General features: G+C 36.5%; 1 protein-coding gene across 4 annotated transcripts in view; it reads left to right on the top strand.

Annotated features, from left to right (window-relative positions):
• The window catches only part of mapkap1 (MAPK associated protein 1), a 244219-nt gene that overhangs the window by 41497 nt on the left and 186605 nt on the right, over positions 1 to 16117 (top strand). For 3 of the 4 annotated variants that reach the window (XM_041194304.1, XM_041194305.1, XM_041194306.1), the window contains 3 exons: positions 3007 to 3331; positions 4917 to 5006; positions 7168 to 7316. In XM_041194304.1, the coding sequence (XP_041050238.1) occupies positions 3007 to 3331; positions 4917 to 5006; positions 7168 to 7316 (564 nt within the window). Of the gene's footprint in view, positions 1 to 3006; positions 3354 to 4916; positions 5007 to 7167; positions 7317 to 16117 lie in introns of those variants that run through there. The other variant, XM_041194307.1, reaches the window with a different exon arrangement.

Raw genomic sequence — 16117 nt, forward strand, 5'->3', positions numbered from 1 at the left:
TGAGTCCTTTTGCTTTCCAGTTGGCATAGGAAGTCAATGCGCCACAAGGATGAATGGGTTGGCTGACTAATGACTGGAGTGTGGGGCAAGTCATGTGATGAAACCTCTAGAAATACATTTAATCACAGTTGGTATCCCTATGGGCAGACCATTGCTTATTTGTAGATCTCGTAGATAAGACAATGTTTCATACAGAACCTCCTGTTCGCCCCTCCCTTTGCCTGAACATTGGCAGCTGTGCCTTCAAGTTATCAAGTCCTGACCCTCTAGACTGTTATACCTAAATCGTTCCAACTCTCCACATCCATCTCCTCCTTTAAGACCATTCTTTGAAACCCATTAACTGAAGAGTTAATGTAACTCGTGGCTTTACCCCAGAAGAAACCTTCTGGAGCCGAGCGACGGTGAAAATTTACAACAGCAGAATGGTATTTGCCTCTAATTTCTGAGTTGTAAGCTGGGCTATATTTGTAAAATTCAGTCTATGTAAAGAACAATTTTTTGTCTAACCCAGTTTGAAGTGGAAAGGTTCATTGTACATGAATGAAAACTAACCTTATTTGTTAACGCAAGCTTTCCAAACCCAGTGTGAATCAAATAATATGATTTAATACTAGTGAATAAAGAAGCAAGATATTATCACTGTGTCCTAACACCTGTATTTCAAAGCTAAACCTGTTCACTTTCTCACTGAGCTTGCCTATATGGGGGGTTGTTGATTTTTTAAAACTTCTTCTGTGGAAGGCTACATTGTCACCAAAATCAAACTGTGTTTTTATTTCGTTTTGCAGTGCATGTATTAGGCATTTGATACCTTATCCATTTACATCACTGAGTAGTTTTAACTATTGTTGCACGGTAGAATTCTATGCCAACGAAGTTCTATTAGTACTGTAATGAATGGCCTTATTGGCTTTCTGGCAGGGGAAGGAAAGGAAATTTTAAATGTGTAGTGCTATATATAGAATCACATTCATTTTGTTCACACTGATTTTGCATTGATTTTTTTTTTTTAGAAGCTCTGACTTCCTGCTGATGTCCAGAAGGGGAAGTGGGCTGGAGTAAAAATGCATTGTCGGAATAAGTGCTTGATAAAAAGTACATAGTGTAAGGTTTCTAAAGTTTGCAGAGAAATTTTGATCCATTTGTTCTTGTGTTAAACGTGCAGCTAGTGTTTTTACCTAGAATTACTCTTGAATGACTATCAGTTTATCAGATTTTCTGATATTAAGACTAACATAACATTAACACTGTCGCTGGGTCAAAATCCTGGAACTCCCTCCCTAACAGCACTGTGGGTGTACCTACACCACATGGACTGCAGCGGTTCAAGAAGGCAGCTCACCACCACCTTCTCAAGGGCAGTAGAGATGGGCAATAAATGCTGGCTTAGCCAGAGATGCCCATATCCCATGAATGAACGCAGAAAAAAACTAACTTAAACTTAAGAAGGAAGACTTCATGTCATAAGGCTGATAGACGTGCTGGAGGCATTGCACCCTTTCTTATTCAACATCCTACCATAATGAGCATTTGTCATCTTGGGTTGCTATTATGGTTTGAATTTTGCAATAATTTTTTTGCTCTGCTCACACTAGGGTGATACTCAAATGAAACTGTCTTTTCCCATTGGGCTCTGATGTGTTCTTTTCTTCACTGTGGTAGCATGGAATCTTCAGTGTTGTCTCATGTGGTTGAGTTAACTGCCTTCTTGCTGTCCCAAAGGAAAATGGCTAGTGAACATTTTCTTCTTGAATTGAACCAAGAATTCTTCAAATTTTAAACATGAAAAACCTTCCTTTCATTTCAGTATCTGATATTTGGTCTCAAAATGTGAGGTTGCATTGTTTGCCATCTGTTGGAGTTTATCTTGCACCACATGAGACCGCCTTTAACACTACAAGGTCATGCTGCAAGAAAGGATCTGCTTGAGCTGTAAGTCGAGGGAACCAAGTAACTTGATTGATTGTGAATGTGGGAAACTAATAGACGATTGGCATTTTTCACCTCTCTACATTGATGCTGTTCTGATTCAACGTTCTCAGATGGATTGAGATTGCCGAAGTTCATTTCATGCAGTTCCTGAACACCTTTTTCAGGTCTTCTGTATGGTTTAAAATGCAATGGAGAATGAAATTGTGCACCAGCAGAGCTAAGTGGGCAGAAACTAATTAGTTGCAAGTTATACACCTCACCTGAATTTCCTTTCTACGAACTGCAATTGAAAGGAAGATTGGGAGGTGTGTATAACAGGCAACCGACCCATTACTGTCTGTTTTACACCCCTACCAAAGTTCACTTTCACTCTCTGGGTTTCCAGGATTTCTGGAAGAGAAACATTCATTGCATCACCTGGCTTCTCAAAAATATATTTGTGTGTCATGAAGAAAAGAAATGGACTGACCTCTTGATTTTCTTTCTCAAAGGACTATAATAACGAAGCCTGTAGAGTTGTAGAATATCTTAATAAAATATCGAGAACTTATAACTCTCACAAGGTGCGTTTGAAGCAGGTAGCATTGACACAATTAATAGGAGGCTTAATGCATATATGTGGGAAAAGGGAATAGAGGCATATAGGGGTATGGTGGAAAAGGGTAACTAGAGGCTTGTGTGGAGTATAAGTATTGCAGTTGGGGTGAATTTTTGTGCTTTAGATTCTATATATGCAAATCTACGTAGGTACATTTTCTGATTATAAATTGAATACTCTCTCAGAAAAATAATGTACTACTATCTGAGCTTTGTTAAATATAAAGTTCACAGCATTAAAACTATGTAGTTGCAGGGGATATATTGCTGCAACGATCCATTCATGTGTAAAACTGTGATGAAATATTTTGTCGTTGAAATTTTGTCACAGTTTGGAACAAGTGTCAACCTGAGGATTTTCGGTTAAGTAGAAACCAGAAGCAACTTTGTATTTATTTCAAAGTTCTAGTTTGATCAGAGTTATCGCAATACTTTGTGAATTTATCCTATTGATTTTGAACATTGTATTTTCAGCTCGGCATTCAGGATGTAACATGGAAGAGAGAAAATAATTTTCAAAGAAGCTGCTTCATCAAAAGAATGGCCTTTCTGGACAACCCTGCTATTATCCTGGCCCACATTCGTCAGTCGCATGTCACTAGTGATGACACAGGGATGTGTGAGATGGTTCTTATTGACCATGATGTTGACCTGGAGAAATTGTATGCTCCTATACCCAGCAGCATCAGGACAAATGTGCAGGGGGAAGGGAATGCTGAGACTCAGGGTTATGACTACTCGCAATCAGTTGATATTACCTCAAGCTGGGATTTTGGTATTCGGAGACGATCAAACACAGGTAAAACCTAAATACATCTTGGGTGAGTAAGAAGTGTTACTAGTTTATAGTGTACTCCATTTATGAGTTACCTCCATAACCCCCATAGTAACATTTTGAATTATTTTGTAGATGGCAAAATTTATTGTTTTAATTTAATTTGGTATTTTGGTTGGACTTCAAAGAAATCACTAAGTTACTAAATTGGCAAGATTTATTTCAGTTTTGAAATAAATTGTGCGTTTTGGTTATTACATGATCAATCTATTGGAGAACATGTTCAGAATAAGGGTTTAAAATAAAAATCTTGACTTTTTTAATAGAACTGTAAATCATTGCCTTTTGAATGGAGGGAGTTTTGCATATGAACATAGGTTCTGTGGCATTTTGCACCTCCAGGCCAAGAGGATAGAGTAAAAGAATGACTTTGATATAATTAAAGTAAGCACTTTACTATTTTCTTACAGGATTCTGACATTGTTGAGTAGCAAGGAATTTCTCTCATGTACTGCCCTATCCCCTATTTAAACTCACTCAATAATATTTTATTTGGAAAATTATGCACCTGTTCAGCTTTTACACACACAATCCATAATGTGTTTAATTTAAACCTTGAGAGCGAAAGATTTAGTCAGGGCATCTAGTCCCACCCAGTCTAATTCGTGGAATTCATAGTAGAAGTCGCAACTGCATCACACTTGCACAAGTGATCTCTTTCAGACAATTGTTTTTATGAAATGTAATGGCAAACTTCATGCATGTATTTTTCCTGATGTATTAATTGTGGTGGTTAACTACCTAATTTAATATTTGACCCTCAAGGTTTCCAATTAAACAGTGCAGTTCAGTGTGCTGTTGAATGCATCTAATTTGTTGACGCTTTTCCTACAAAAATCTGTCTCAAAAAGAATGTTAGTGATTCACTAAAAAAATTGAAATGTTCATTATGAGAAGTGGAAATGCAGCCTAATATCTCCTTTATAGACTTGAGAGATTTTATGAATGCTGCAGTAAGTATGAGCAAAATTAGTTGTTTGCACTCCTTCAGGTCCCAGAATTTCAACTGGATTTGCTGTCCATTTTCACTTCACAACTCTGTGTTCAAGACCCCAGTCCCTTGTTATTTTAGTTTGATAATAAATAAAAAACCTCCTAACAGGAAACTTAGTTGACTTCTTTTGAGTTTAAGAAATCCCAGGTAATTTTATTTGTTATAATCCAGTAGTCAATCGACATTTACTAACCATTAACATTTCTGGAAGAAACATTATTAATGATTTATGGTTGTGAACTGGCTTATTAATCACACATGTTTTTACATTTTAATATTCTCTGCACTGTTGAAATTCTTTATGAGCTGTATTAATGTTTTATGTCTTTTAAATTCAATTATTAATCATGAACATTTTCAGAATTTTGTTGGTATTTGTATAGCTGTGGTGTCATCTTTGAAAATTTATGAACGTTTGACATAGTTATAATACAATATAAAATACCCATTTAAAATGTGTAAGTGTATTTCATTATGACACTTTTATTGCTGACTTCCCCAGACAATGATTTTTTTTGTTTTTAGTTTTTCTTTTTTTATCCCCTTCTCTTGCAGCTCAAAGGCTCGAACGGTTAAGAAAAGAACGACAAAATCAAATTAAATGTAAAAATGTTCAGTGGAAAGAAAGGAATGCCATACATTCAGGTAAAGCATGTTTTGTATAATTAAAAAAACACATTCAATTATTTCTCTCTGGAGTTTGAGTGCTGTAATTTACTTCCATTTAAAAAAAAACTTTTAGCCTAAATGATTTTCAATATTGCCGAAACTATAGATAGAGAAAAAGCTTAGTTTCTGAGGTACAGTGTCCAATTGTGCTTTCTTACTACAAAATTTAATGACAACTTAATGCAGTATTCAAATGTGCTGAGTTGATGGATAGATCTATTTTAAGATAAAAGCAAAATACTGCGGATGCTGGAAATCTAGAACAAAAACAAAAATAGCTGGAAAAACTCAGATCTATTTTAAGTCTGTTTTAAAATTAATATTGGTAGATATGGTTAATGCTGACATTTCTTGAAATTACTGAAACACATTTTTAGAAATTGTGAATAATTTAAAACATGTTATGTTTGGAAGAATCACGAACATAGTCCCCAATACAAATATATAATGTAGAGTTTGACTGGTGCATTGATGCAGAAATGTTGCCCTGTTTGTTGTAGCAATGAGACACAAGATTTCAGTGTATCCTCCCTTATAATCATTCGTGGACCAACGAATGTAGTTCCAAAGCAAGCTTATGAAGAGAAGTGCAATTTAGACCTAATTTGAAAAGGTTGTAGATTTCAAAATTTTATAAGAGGCGAATGTTCCTTTGCTAACTTAAAATGCTTACGTTGTTTATTTTTTTCAGATCAGCACTACTGATCTTTCACAGCACCAAAAGAGCAGTCACCGATCCTATCTCTCACTTTGCACCCTAAGTAATAAAAATCCCATCATTGCACAAGTTATGATGTTGTTTAGCTGAATAGTTTCTTTTCTAAAACATTGTTCTTTCTTCACAAATTTAACATTAAAAATTATGATAAATGAAATCAACACATTACATAGATACAATTATCATCTTTATTAAAATTTATGTCTGGGTGTTCTCCCTCCCTAAGTAATAAAGATTTCACCAAATATTTCTGAAAATATTATCCTTTATTTAAATTAAATGTGATGATAGGAAGAGAGAATGCACGTAAGATTAGAATTTTGAACAATTCTCTGATCATTATTGCACTTCCTGTTTTCCCCCTCGATTAGGTTATGGAATAGATCCCCAACAAAACAATTCAGTTCTATATTAAACCCTTTTGTTAGGTTTCTCTGGTTATGAAAAGTTTGAAGGTTATATGACAAATGTAGATTCTTTTTGAAGTATTATGACTGCAGTCACATGGGCATATATAGTGAAGGGTCACCTTTTAGCATGAACTGCTGATGATTGAATGATGGGATGTTTGACCTATAGCTTATTTGACCTATGCTTGATTTGGAACAGGAGAAATTTCAGCATTTTGTTTTTACTCTGCAAATTTTACTTATGATTATTTACCTCTTTGGTGAAATAAGTTTGAATGGGGAGAAAAAAGTCTGATAGGACAATTTGTGATGCTCTCTTTTTAATATATGTATGCTGAATAATTTGGAAGGGGACCATGACTGAGTTTATTTCATTATTGAACAAATCGATTGTAGCTGTTGTGCCCCTGAATTAATTGTTCTTCCACTGTTAAAGTCAGGAATTCACCATCTCTGGTCAGATACCTCATTTCATAACTGGAGGTTGAAATTACTCTAAGTGAAGAACAATATTTCCATGGTAGCCTCCTTTTTTTTTGAAGGGGCTTTCTATTTAGTTACTGCTTAAATAGAGCTTTTAACAACATAAAATGTTTAGCTTTAATATAACATTTTTTTATCTTGTATTTTTATTACTTGCTAGTTTATTTAATGGGCCACACCTTCCAAGCCCATAAGCCTCAAGGCCTTCATGGCCCTAAAGTTGAGACGTTCTTAAAATTTCTGTCAATCCCTAAACCCTGAACAGATTTCAGATGGATGGGACTATTTCAGTGCAGCTCTTTGATCTAGCACAATTTTAAGGCAGTGTCCCTGAAGGAAGTAAATATTGTGCCGGTTTACTTGCTGCATAAAAACAATAAGATATTAGCTATGGAGGACACCTCCTTGAATATTAGAGAACAAGTGTTTCTAAACTTCTGCTTATTTTAAACTCCATACGTAATTAACCATTAAATCATAAATAGAATAACTGATATATCCAAACATACTTCCTCTCCAACTTCAGCTGAAGAATTAGGCTCCTTGTTTGAAAAGAAGGACTTCCGTGCTAAACCACTGAATACCGGAAAACCATCTACGCTTTCCATACGACTTGAACAGTGTCCGCAGCAGCTGAACAACCCATTTAATGAGTATTCCAAATTTGATGGCAAGGTTGGTGCAAACAATGATTTCACATTTTACACTGCATCCCGGTTATTAGAAATATTACTAAAGAATAAGCAAAGCCACATTATATCAACTAACAATGTAAATTATTGGTTTGACAAAAAAAAATTAGGTGGTTGTTAACTGAATTTATGGGGTCAGGCAGCTGCTTGAAAATTGCAAGACCAGTCCATTGTTGTTTTTATTTTCTAAGCACTTAGTGAGCAGTCTGACTTGCGCTTGACAACTCCTCACTGCAGTACAGTTAATTTGATGAAGAATTCTCTGGGGAAGATTTCCTCTGTGCTTTCCTTAGTAAAATTATAATTGTATTTATAAGTTTGCTATAAATAACTCTTAGAAGGAATATCCCCCTATTTGATTAAATGAAACACATGAACCCCCATTCAATTGCTTTGTCCTGGTGCAGTACTGCTTTCTACAGACTTCTCACTGAATGAAAACCGTTAGTTATGTGTTGATTAATGTCTACATTTTTTGTTCAGTATTCCATGTCACTGCCTTTGCAGTTACTTTGAACAGTGTTTACTTAGTAAATATTAATGGGTCATTCTTGGATGGCAGGCTGATACTAGTGGGATACTGCAAGGATCAGTGCTTGAGCCACAGCTGTTCACAATCTATATCTAAGACTTGGGACACACAACTAGATGGGAATGCGAGTTGTGAGGAGGATACAAGGTCACTTCAAGGGGATTTGGTCAGGCTAAGTGAGTTGGCAAGAACATGGCAGATTGAATATAATGTGAATGTGTGACGTTATCCAGTTTGGTAGAAAAAAAGACAGAAAGGCAGATACTTTCTTAAATGGTGAGAGAATGGGAAATGTTGATGTCCAAAGGGACCTGGGCATCCTTGTTCATGAGTCACTAAAAGCTAGCATGCAGGTGCAGCGAGCAATAAGGAAGGAAAATGGTATGTTGACCTTCATTGCAAGGGGATTTGAGTACAGGAGTAAAGATGTCTTGCTGCAGTTGCATTGAGCCTTGGTTAGACCACTACTGGAGGATTGTGTACAGTTTTGGTCTCCTTATCTAAGGAAGGAAGTATTTGCCATAGAGGGAGCACAACGGAGGTTCATCAGACTAATCTCTGGGATGGCGGGATTGTCTTATGAAGAGAGATTGAGGAAACTGGGGCTGTATTCTCCAGAGTTTTGAAGATTGAGAGGTAACTTCATTGAAACCTACATAATTGTTAGTGTGTGACAGGGTAGATGTGGATAGGATGTTTCCCCTGGCTGGTCCAGAGGTCTGTGGAAGCTCAATCATTGAGCATGTTCAAGGCAGAATTGAGAGATTCCTGGATACCAGTGACATCAAGGGATATGGGGATAGTGGGGAAAAGTGGCATGTGGTAAATGATCAGCCATGATCTGTTTGAATGGCAGAATAGGCTTGATGGGCCGAATGGCTTACTCCTCTTATTTCTTATGTTCCTAATGCTACAAAAGTCTCACTGTTAAATGCATTTTTATTCTAGCTGAACTGCAAATGAAGCAAGATTTTTAAAAAATAGTTTTATTGCATTTTTTAGAAAAACCTTGCAATATGTTTATTCTTGTCAAAATGTACAGATTATTTTGTAGTTTTATAATTTTCACTGGCAGATATTGAGACAAAAGAACATTTTGCTTTTGAGCTTTTTTTTCATTCAGTTTACTCTGATTTCAATTATTTTTTAATCACAGGTTTGGTACTTTTTGCCTCAGTGTGATATGTGATTATGTTTCAAGAGCAGATTTAGGAGAAAAAGTGTATAGCTTTTTAAGGAAAACAACTGACCTGCTTACCTTATATATCTTAATTTCTATCTTAACTGGGAGGTCTTTATTTCACTCTTGTGCTTTGCCCCATACCAAATTGAATCATATGCTTTACTGTATTTCTTCTTGACTATCCCCTGTTCTGTACAATTTTTTAAAAATGTTTATATGGTGAGGCATGGTCTAAATTTAGCTAAATGAAATGTGAGACAGTGTAGACTAATAGAAGTAAGAACAAAATACTGTGGATGCTGGAAATCTGAAATAAAAATAAAGTACTGGAAATACTCTGCAGGTCTGGCAGCATCTGTGGAGAGAGAAACAGAGTTAATGTTTTGAGTTGAATACGACTTTCTTCAGAAGAGTCCAGACTAATAGTTTTAAAAAGTGAATGATAGTTCAGTAAGTTACATTTTACTGTTGTTGTAAAACACAGCTGTATTTTATTAATTTCCTACGGATGTTGTGGTTAAAGCATGTTGTGACTTGTTTAACATCTTTCCCAAGAACAGATATCATGATGCATGTACATAAAGACAGAGTTTAATACCTGCCTTGAACTTTTTGCCATGGTGCATTTTGTACAAAGTTCAGTAATTAAAATTTATGATTTCTTCCTCAACTATGCTACCTCATCCAATGAGATTGATCACGGATAGATTGAAAAGAATTTAACAACAAAGATCTTGCCAAAACAATGAAATATTCTGACATACTAATTTCTAGTGGAAATGTAGAGCTTGATTGGAATAAAGTACACAAGCAAATTAAGCTGTATATTATAAATAAATGACATGGAATGATTTGTTTAGAAACTTACTTGATCTTGTTCTTTAGGTGATAATTGCGACGGCAGGAATGAACTGTTCTAATGTTTTTATATTTATCAATTACACTACAATCTTCTAAATTAATTTCTGGTTTGTGTGCACCTTCTATCTGGCTATGAATGAAAATTAGATCCTCCAAAAAATTTAGGTCTGGACTTTCTTGTCACTTGGGAAGAATGTCATACATCTCTCCCACATATCTCCTGTTTTGAATAGACTTTTAATGATTGAAAGAATTGTAATATATGGTGAGCAATTCACACTTGTAAGATGACATGTTAAATCTGCCTGTGGTTGAAAAGAATCCAGTATATTGTTTTTCTAATTGGCTTAACTAGTAACTTAAATTTAATTTCTGAAATATACTATAAAGGAAGTACAGAGGCAAGCTAAAGAAAGGGAATGGGGGTCATAGAGAGAATATCAGACTAGATTTGCTGCCAACATAAAAGGGAACCCTAAGTATTTTATAAATGCCCAAATAGTTAAAAGATCATCAAATGAAGGGTGAAGCCCATTAGGGACTGAAAAGGAGCGAATCTTGTGCAGGAAATGAGGATAGCAGAGATACTAGATGAGTTCTTTGCATCTCTCTTCACTAGTGGAAAGGAAGTTGTCAAAGTAACAGTAAATGAGGAAGTAGTAGTGACATTGGATAGGACAAAAATAGATCAAGAGGATGTACCTAAAAGGTAACAGTCCTCAAAGTAGAAAAGCCAGCTGGTTTGGATAGGATACATCCTAGGTTACTGTTGAAGGAACTGAAATTTCGGAAGCTCCAGCCATAATCCTGCAACCCTCCTTGGATAAGGGAGTGATAACAGTGGACTGAAGGGTTGCAAATGTTACCTTCCCGTTTTAAAAAAGGGGAGAGGGATAAATCCAACAACAACAGATTAGTCCAGCCTAATGTCAGTGGTGGGGAAGCATTCAAAGACAATATTCTGGTACAAAGTTAATTGATATTTGGAGAAGTGTGGATTAATGAATGATGGCCAGCATGAATTTGTTAAAAGAAAATAATGTTTGACTACCTTGACCAAGCTCTTTCAAGAAAGGAGAGGGTTAGTGAGGGCAGTGCGGTTGATGCTGTGTAAATGGACTTCCAAAAGGTATTTGAAGAAGTACAACGTAATAGGCTTGCTAGCAAAAGTAAAGCTAATGGAATTAAAGGGACAGTGGGACTATGGTTATAAGATTGGTTAAGGGACAGAAACCAGTGTCGCAGCAGTCCTTTTTTATACTCTTCAGTATCAAATAAACAAATAAACTAATTGACGGCCTCTTAAAAGGGCAATCAGCCCATTTTTATATTCCTTTGAGTATAACAAAACAAAATGAAAAAAACTAACGACCAGCCCCTTAAAGGAACACTAACAAAAACAAAACTATAACGGAAACTTATTAAATGAAAATATGTGGCCAAGCTACTTAATCAATGCCCTCCACCTGTTTACCCTTGACCTTAACAGTACAATAACATTAACAGCTAATGCTGCTCTTATGCCCTCCTGCAAACCAAGTGCATGGCAATGACCAAGCACTACTCCTTTTCTGCTGACTGCTGTAAGCTCGTACAGCATTCAATGGTTTTAGCTGAAGCCCTCGGAAAATTTGAAGAATAAACATTGATATAGTGCTGGTGAAATCTTGACAAAGCGTCCAGGATAGTCTTTTGATTATGTTTTAAAAGTCCTATTTAAAACCCAGCTGCAAGTGAACACTGAAAAGTGACATTTTAAGTAGTGCTCACAAACCGCAGCAAAGGCTGGTTTACTCCCAATCAGCTGGTCGCTGTTAGAGTGTTAGGTCAAACACGAGGCTCCAAAATGACCTACTGCCTCTTTAATGAGCGCTAGCAGGCAATTTAATTGTCATTCAACCCTTAATGATCCTCTGGGCAGCTGTTCCCAGCGTGTGCTGAACTTCTTCAACAACGTGGTGGTGTTTTATGCTGAACCGGCACTGCAAGTTACGACCCCGTGTTGGCCACTTCTGAGGCTTTATAGTGCATAAAGTATCCAGGGTAAAATTCCCCCAAACTTTCAGAGGAACTCAATCTGACATTTACCACATAAGTGTAATTTTTAAAAAAAATTCTTTGTAATTCTGACTTCATTTGCTTGTAACATTTAATGTTGTTAGATTTTCAGCACAGCTTAATGAGCATATGAATTTTACCTATGAGGGCGTAAATTGCAAAAAACATTAAGGGATGCCATTCCACATTTTGCCCTTTCAAAGTTGGGTTGTCTCAAGAGAATTTTGAGTTGCATCTCACAAATGTGAGGGGCTGACCGTTACAGGTCTGGCGTAGATGATGGAAGCAGTTTAAAGTGACGAATTAAGGGCATCGCATAAAAAGTGTATTGCTCAAGATAAAGTATATTGGCTTACGTGTTATTTTTCCTATGGTATGATGCCTGATAGGTTCAACTCTTTGACCACCATACCAGTGAAATCTCATGTTGTTAGTGGGAGGTGCACATATGCCAAAATCCTTAGTTGTTTACCAAGTTGTGCAGTTTTTATTCTGGAGTTATACATATGTGTCTGCCTCAGCCTCCAGCTGCTTTTTGATGAAATGCTTTGGTGGTACACACGGTTTAGTTAGGCTGAAAAGTGTAATGAGGCAATTATCGTTCTGTTCATAAGAAAGTCAAATTATGGCAGTAAATAGTTTTTTTTTTGCAGAAGGTCTCATTTGTGGGCCTCAGTGTATTCATAAATAACCCTGAGTGGAAGTGTGAGAAGAGCATTTGAAAGATAGTCACAACCAAATATGTTTGACAAACAGGAATTATAGAAGGTTCCTATTTTCCATTAAGTAGCAGAATAGGGATTTGACAGCTTGCTTTTTGACAGGCATCTGTGGAAGAGGAATTATGCTAGTTCATGCAGGTTAACATGTGACTTTATGATGAAACAGTGAAAAGAAAATGGGGGAAGGGGAATAATTCCATAAGTGCTAATTACTTTAGTGTTAATTTTTGCAAGTGTTGATAGAACCAGCTCTTTTAGATTTGGTTTAGAACATAACAGAAATATTTCACATTAAACAGCCCATAGTGAAAATTAAGATAAATGTGGTAGCAATTAACATTTGCTAATAGTTTTAGTAGCTTTTTGGAATAATGGTATGCTAACAAAATCTTGTTTGCATTCAACTTTTATTAGGTTAAGAATTTCAGTTTTGTACCATTTGTTTTATAACATTAAGAGTAGACTAAAATGCATTATTGGGATGAATATCAAAAACACTGATTATTGATTTAAGAAAAATTATAACATTCAAACAATTGGAATTGAGCAGGCCATGAGATATTAAAGTATGTAACACCTACTGAAGCAGAGCTACCTAGGATAACCCAATACAGTAAGTCCTCGCTTAGCGTTGCCCCTTTTTATGTTGTTTCGGTTTGTCAGTTAGTTAATGGGGCCTAGATTCTCATTTGGTGTCACGTTACATTTTAACATTTTGTGCTAGCTTGATGTAGGGCCACATGACCTGTTCAGCACATTTTCAAGTGGCCTTTCCCTCTCCCTCATGCTTTCTTTTGCTGCTGACCATTGCTTCTCCTGCCCCTCGATGCTCATCTCAGAACCCTTGCTCACAGCGAGGGTCCAGGATAGGGAAATGGTGGGCAGGAGATTCAGCGAGATGAAGGATTGGCGAGAGGGTGAGTTGAAACGGTAAAGGTCACAAGTCAGAGGGTTGGCAACGAGAGGGGATGGATTAAGAAGCAGGAGAGGCGCCACAAATTGGAGAGTCAGCAGCGGGAGGGTGGGTTAAGGAGAGGAAGAAGCCACAAGTTAGAGGGCAGCGACCAGGAGAGTCAGAGAGCAGGTTGTGTGGCAAGCCAGAGGTTTGGGAAGTATGATTGGCAGTGAGTGGGAGGTAAGTAGAAAGTTACCATATTTCTTTTTTTTTTAAGTTTATTTTATTTTTAAATTTATTTCATTTAGCAAAATAGGAATTTAACAGAGTACAGCATTTCAACTTACAGGGTATAATGTTTTAATTTTTTTCTGAAGAGGTAGCTCCTCCAGAACCTAACTATATCTATTACATTGGTTTTAGTGGGAAAATGTGAATTTTCTTCAAGATGTTTCACTTAAAGTTGCAGTTTTCGGAATGCCCCTACGACTTTTAAGTGACTTAATGTACAATGTGACTTATTTGCAGTTAATGAAATGCTATTTGGAGGATAAATTTACCTCCAAATGAATTACAAAGTAATTAGATGGATGGATTCAGATGATATTGCAAATGGTACAAAGATGGCTTGAGTAGTTAATCTAAATAGTTGATCTAAATCCTCAGGCTAGTTTTTTTTTTTCATTTTTTGATTTGTGTTTATATATAGCTTTAAATGATTTCTTATAGCTGATAGACATGTGATACCAAAACAAAATAATGCAGATGCTGGAAATCTGAAACACCAGATAATGCTTAAAATACCCTGCTGAGTATAATGAGCATTTTCTGTTTATATTTTATATTATAACATGAAAGAGGTAAATGCATTTGTGCAGTAGTGTGTAACTTGGTTGTGTTTTTATTACCAATAGTGCTATATGACAACTGTCTGAGTATGTTAAATGATCCTATTTGTTGAGATAAAATGTGCAATATTCTACACGTCTGTAACAAGCAATCTATACCTTTAACAGCCTTCTAAATGAGGCTCCAATATATTGATTGCTTTCTTGAAATCCATCCCTTTGCACTTACAATTGGAATCTCTTTCATTCAAAGTTTCTAATAACAAGAGGAGAAATCTTTTGAAAGGGATTGATAAAGTAAAAAAAAATTGTTTCCACTGGTGATTGAATCAATAACAAAAGAGGCATAAATTTAGTATTATACCAGAAGCATAAAAATGGTGGGTGGCTGGTTAGAAGATACTTTCCACGCAAAAGTTTATTTGAAATTGAATCCATCTAGTTATTGATGCACATCAGTTATGGCATTCAAGATGGAATTAGATGAACATCTGGAAAAAAACATTGAAGGACACAGGAAAAAGAGCTGTGAAATGTGATTAGGTATCACTGATGTGAAGCTGGTTATTTGCACAGTCACAATGGGAAAGTTATGTACATGTCTCTCTGTTCTGTTCACAAATCTTGCTACCCCATTCTCAGTTGTAGGGTGGGTCCTTAGTCCTGTGTCACATACCCATTTTTTACACTTAAGCACACTGTGTAGTTTCCTGTTGGCTTGTAGCAGGCCAATTTTGGAACGTGGAAAGTAGTTCTTCTGGAGTGTCTACCAGCATGATGTAATTTCTCATTGTGGTGCATGTGATCTGGAAATTAATGCTGAATCAGTTCTGTGGACTTGTGTGCCTCAATTATGTTAGTACAGAATTGGCTTAGCACGTTTAGCTGTTCAGTGAAGGTGACTATTCTGACTAGACGATAAGATCTGCTGGAAAATTGATCTGCGCTGCATGCGTCAAGCCACTTGTGCTTAGGAGAACTGTTAACATGGGAAAAAAACAACACATCAGTTAACAATACTCCAACATAACAGGACCTTTTATTAAACACATCTATGGAAGGGGGCTGCTGCAGGGCAACAAATGAAGTCAGTTTGAAACCACTTGATGCTAAGAGTAGCAGAATTAGTTGGTTTTCCACTGGTTCTAAATTGTTTTTTTAAACCTTAATTAGGACTTTGCTGAAGTAAGGTTCAAGAGACTGATGCCTGGAACGAGAGGGTTTTCCTATGATGAGAGGCTGAATAAATTGGGCTTATACCCTCTGGGGTTTAGGAAAATGAGAGGTGATTTCATTGAAGCATACAAGATTCTGAAGGGATAAAAACAAAAAAACTGCGGATGCTGGAAATCCAAAACAAAAACAGAATTACCTGGAAAAACTCAGCAGGTCTGGCAGCATCGACGGAGAAGAAAAGAGTTGACGTTTCGAGTCCTCATGACTCGAAACGTCAACTCTTTTCTTCTCCGCCGATGCTGCCAGACCTGCTGAGTTTTTCCAAGATTCTGAAGGGGCTTGACAGAATAAACACTGAAGTTGTTTCACCTGGCTTGGGAGCCTCGAACCTGAGGGCATCGTCTTGGGATAGGGGATTGATATTTTGGACTGAGATGAAGAGAAATGCCTTCAATCAGAGTTATGAATTTTAGGATTTCCCTATCCTAGAGCATTGTGGATGCTCCATC

Source organism: Carcharodon carcharias, chromosome 8 (genome assembly GCF_017639515.1).
Source record: "Carcharodon carcharias isolate sCarCar2 chromosome 8, sCarCar2.pri, whole genome shotgun sequence".
Taxonomy (NCBI): Eukaryota; Metazoa; Chordata; class Chondrichthyes; order Lamniformes; family Lamnidae; genus Carcharodon; species Carcharodon carcharias.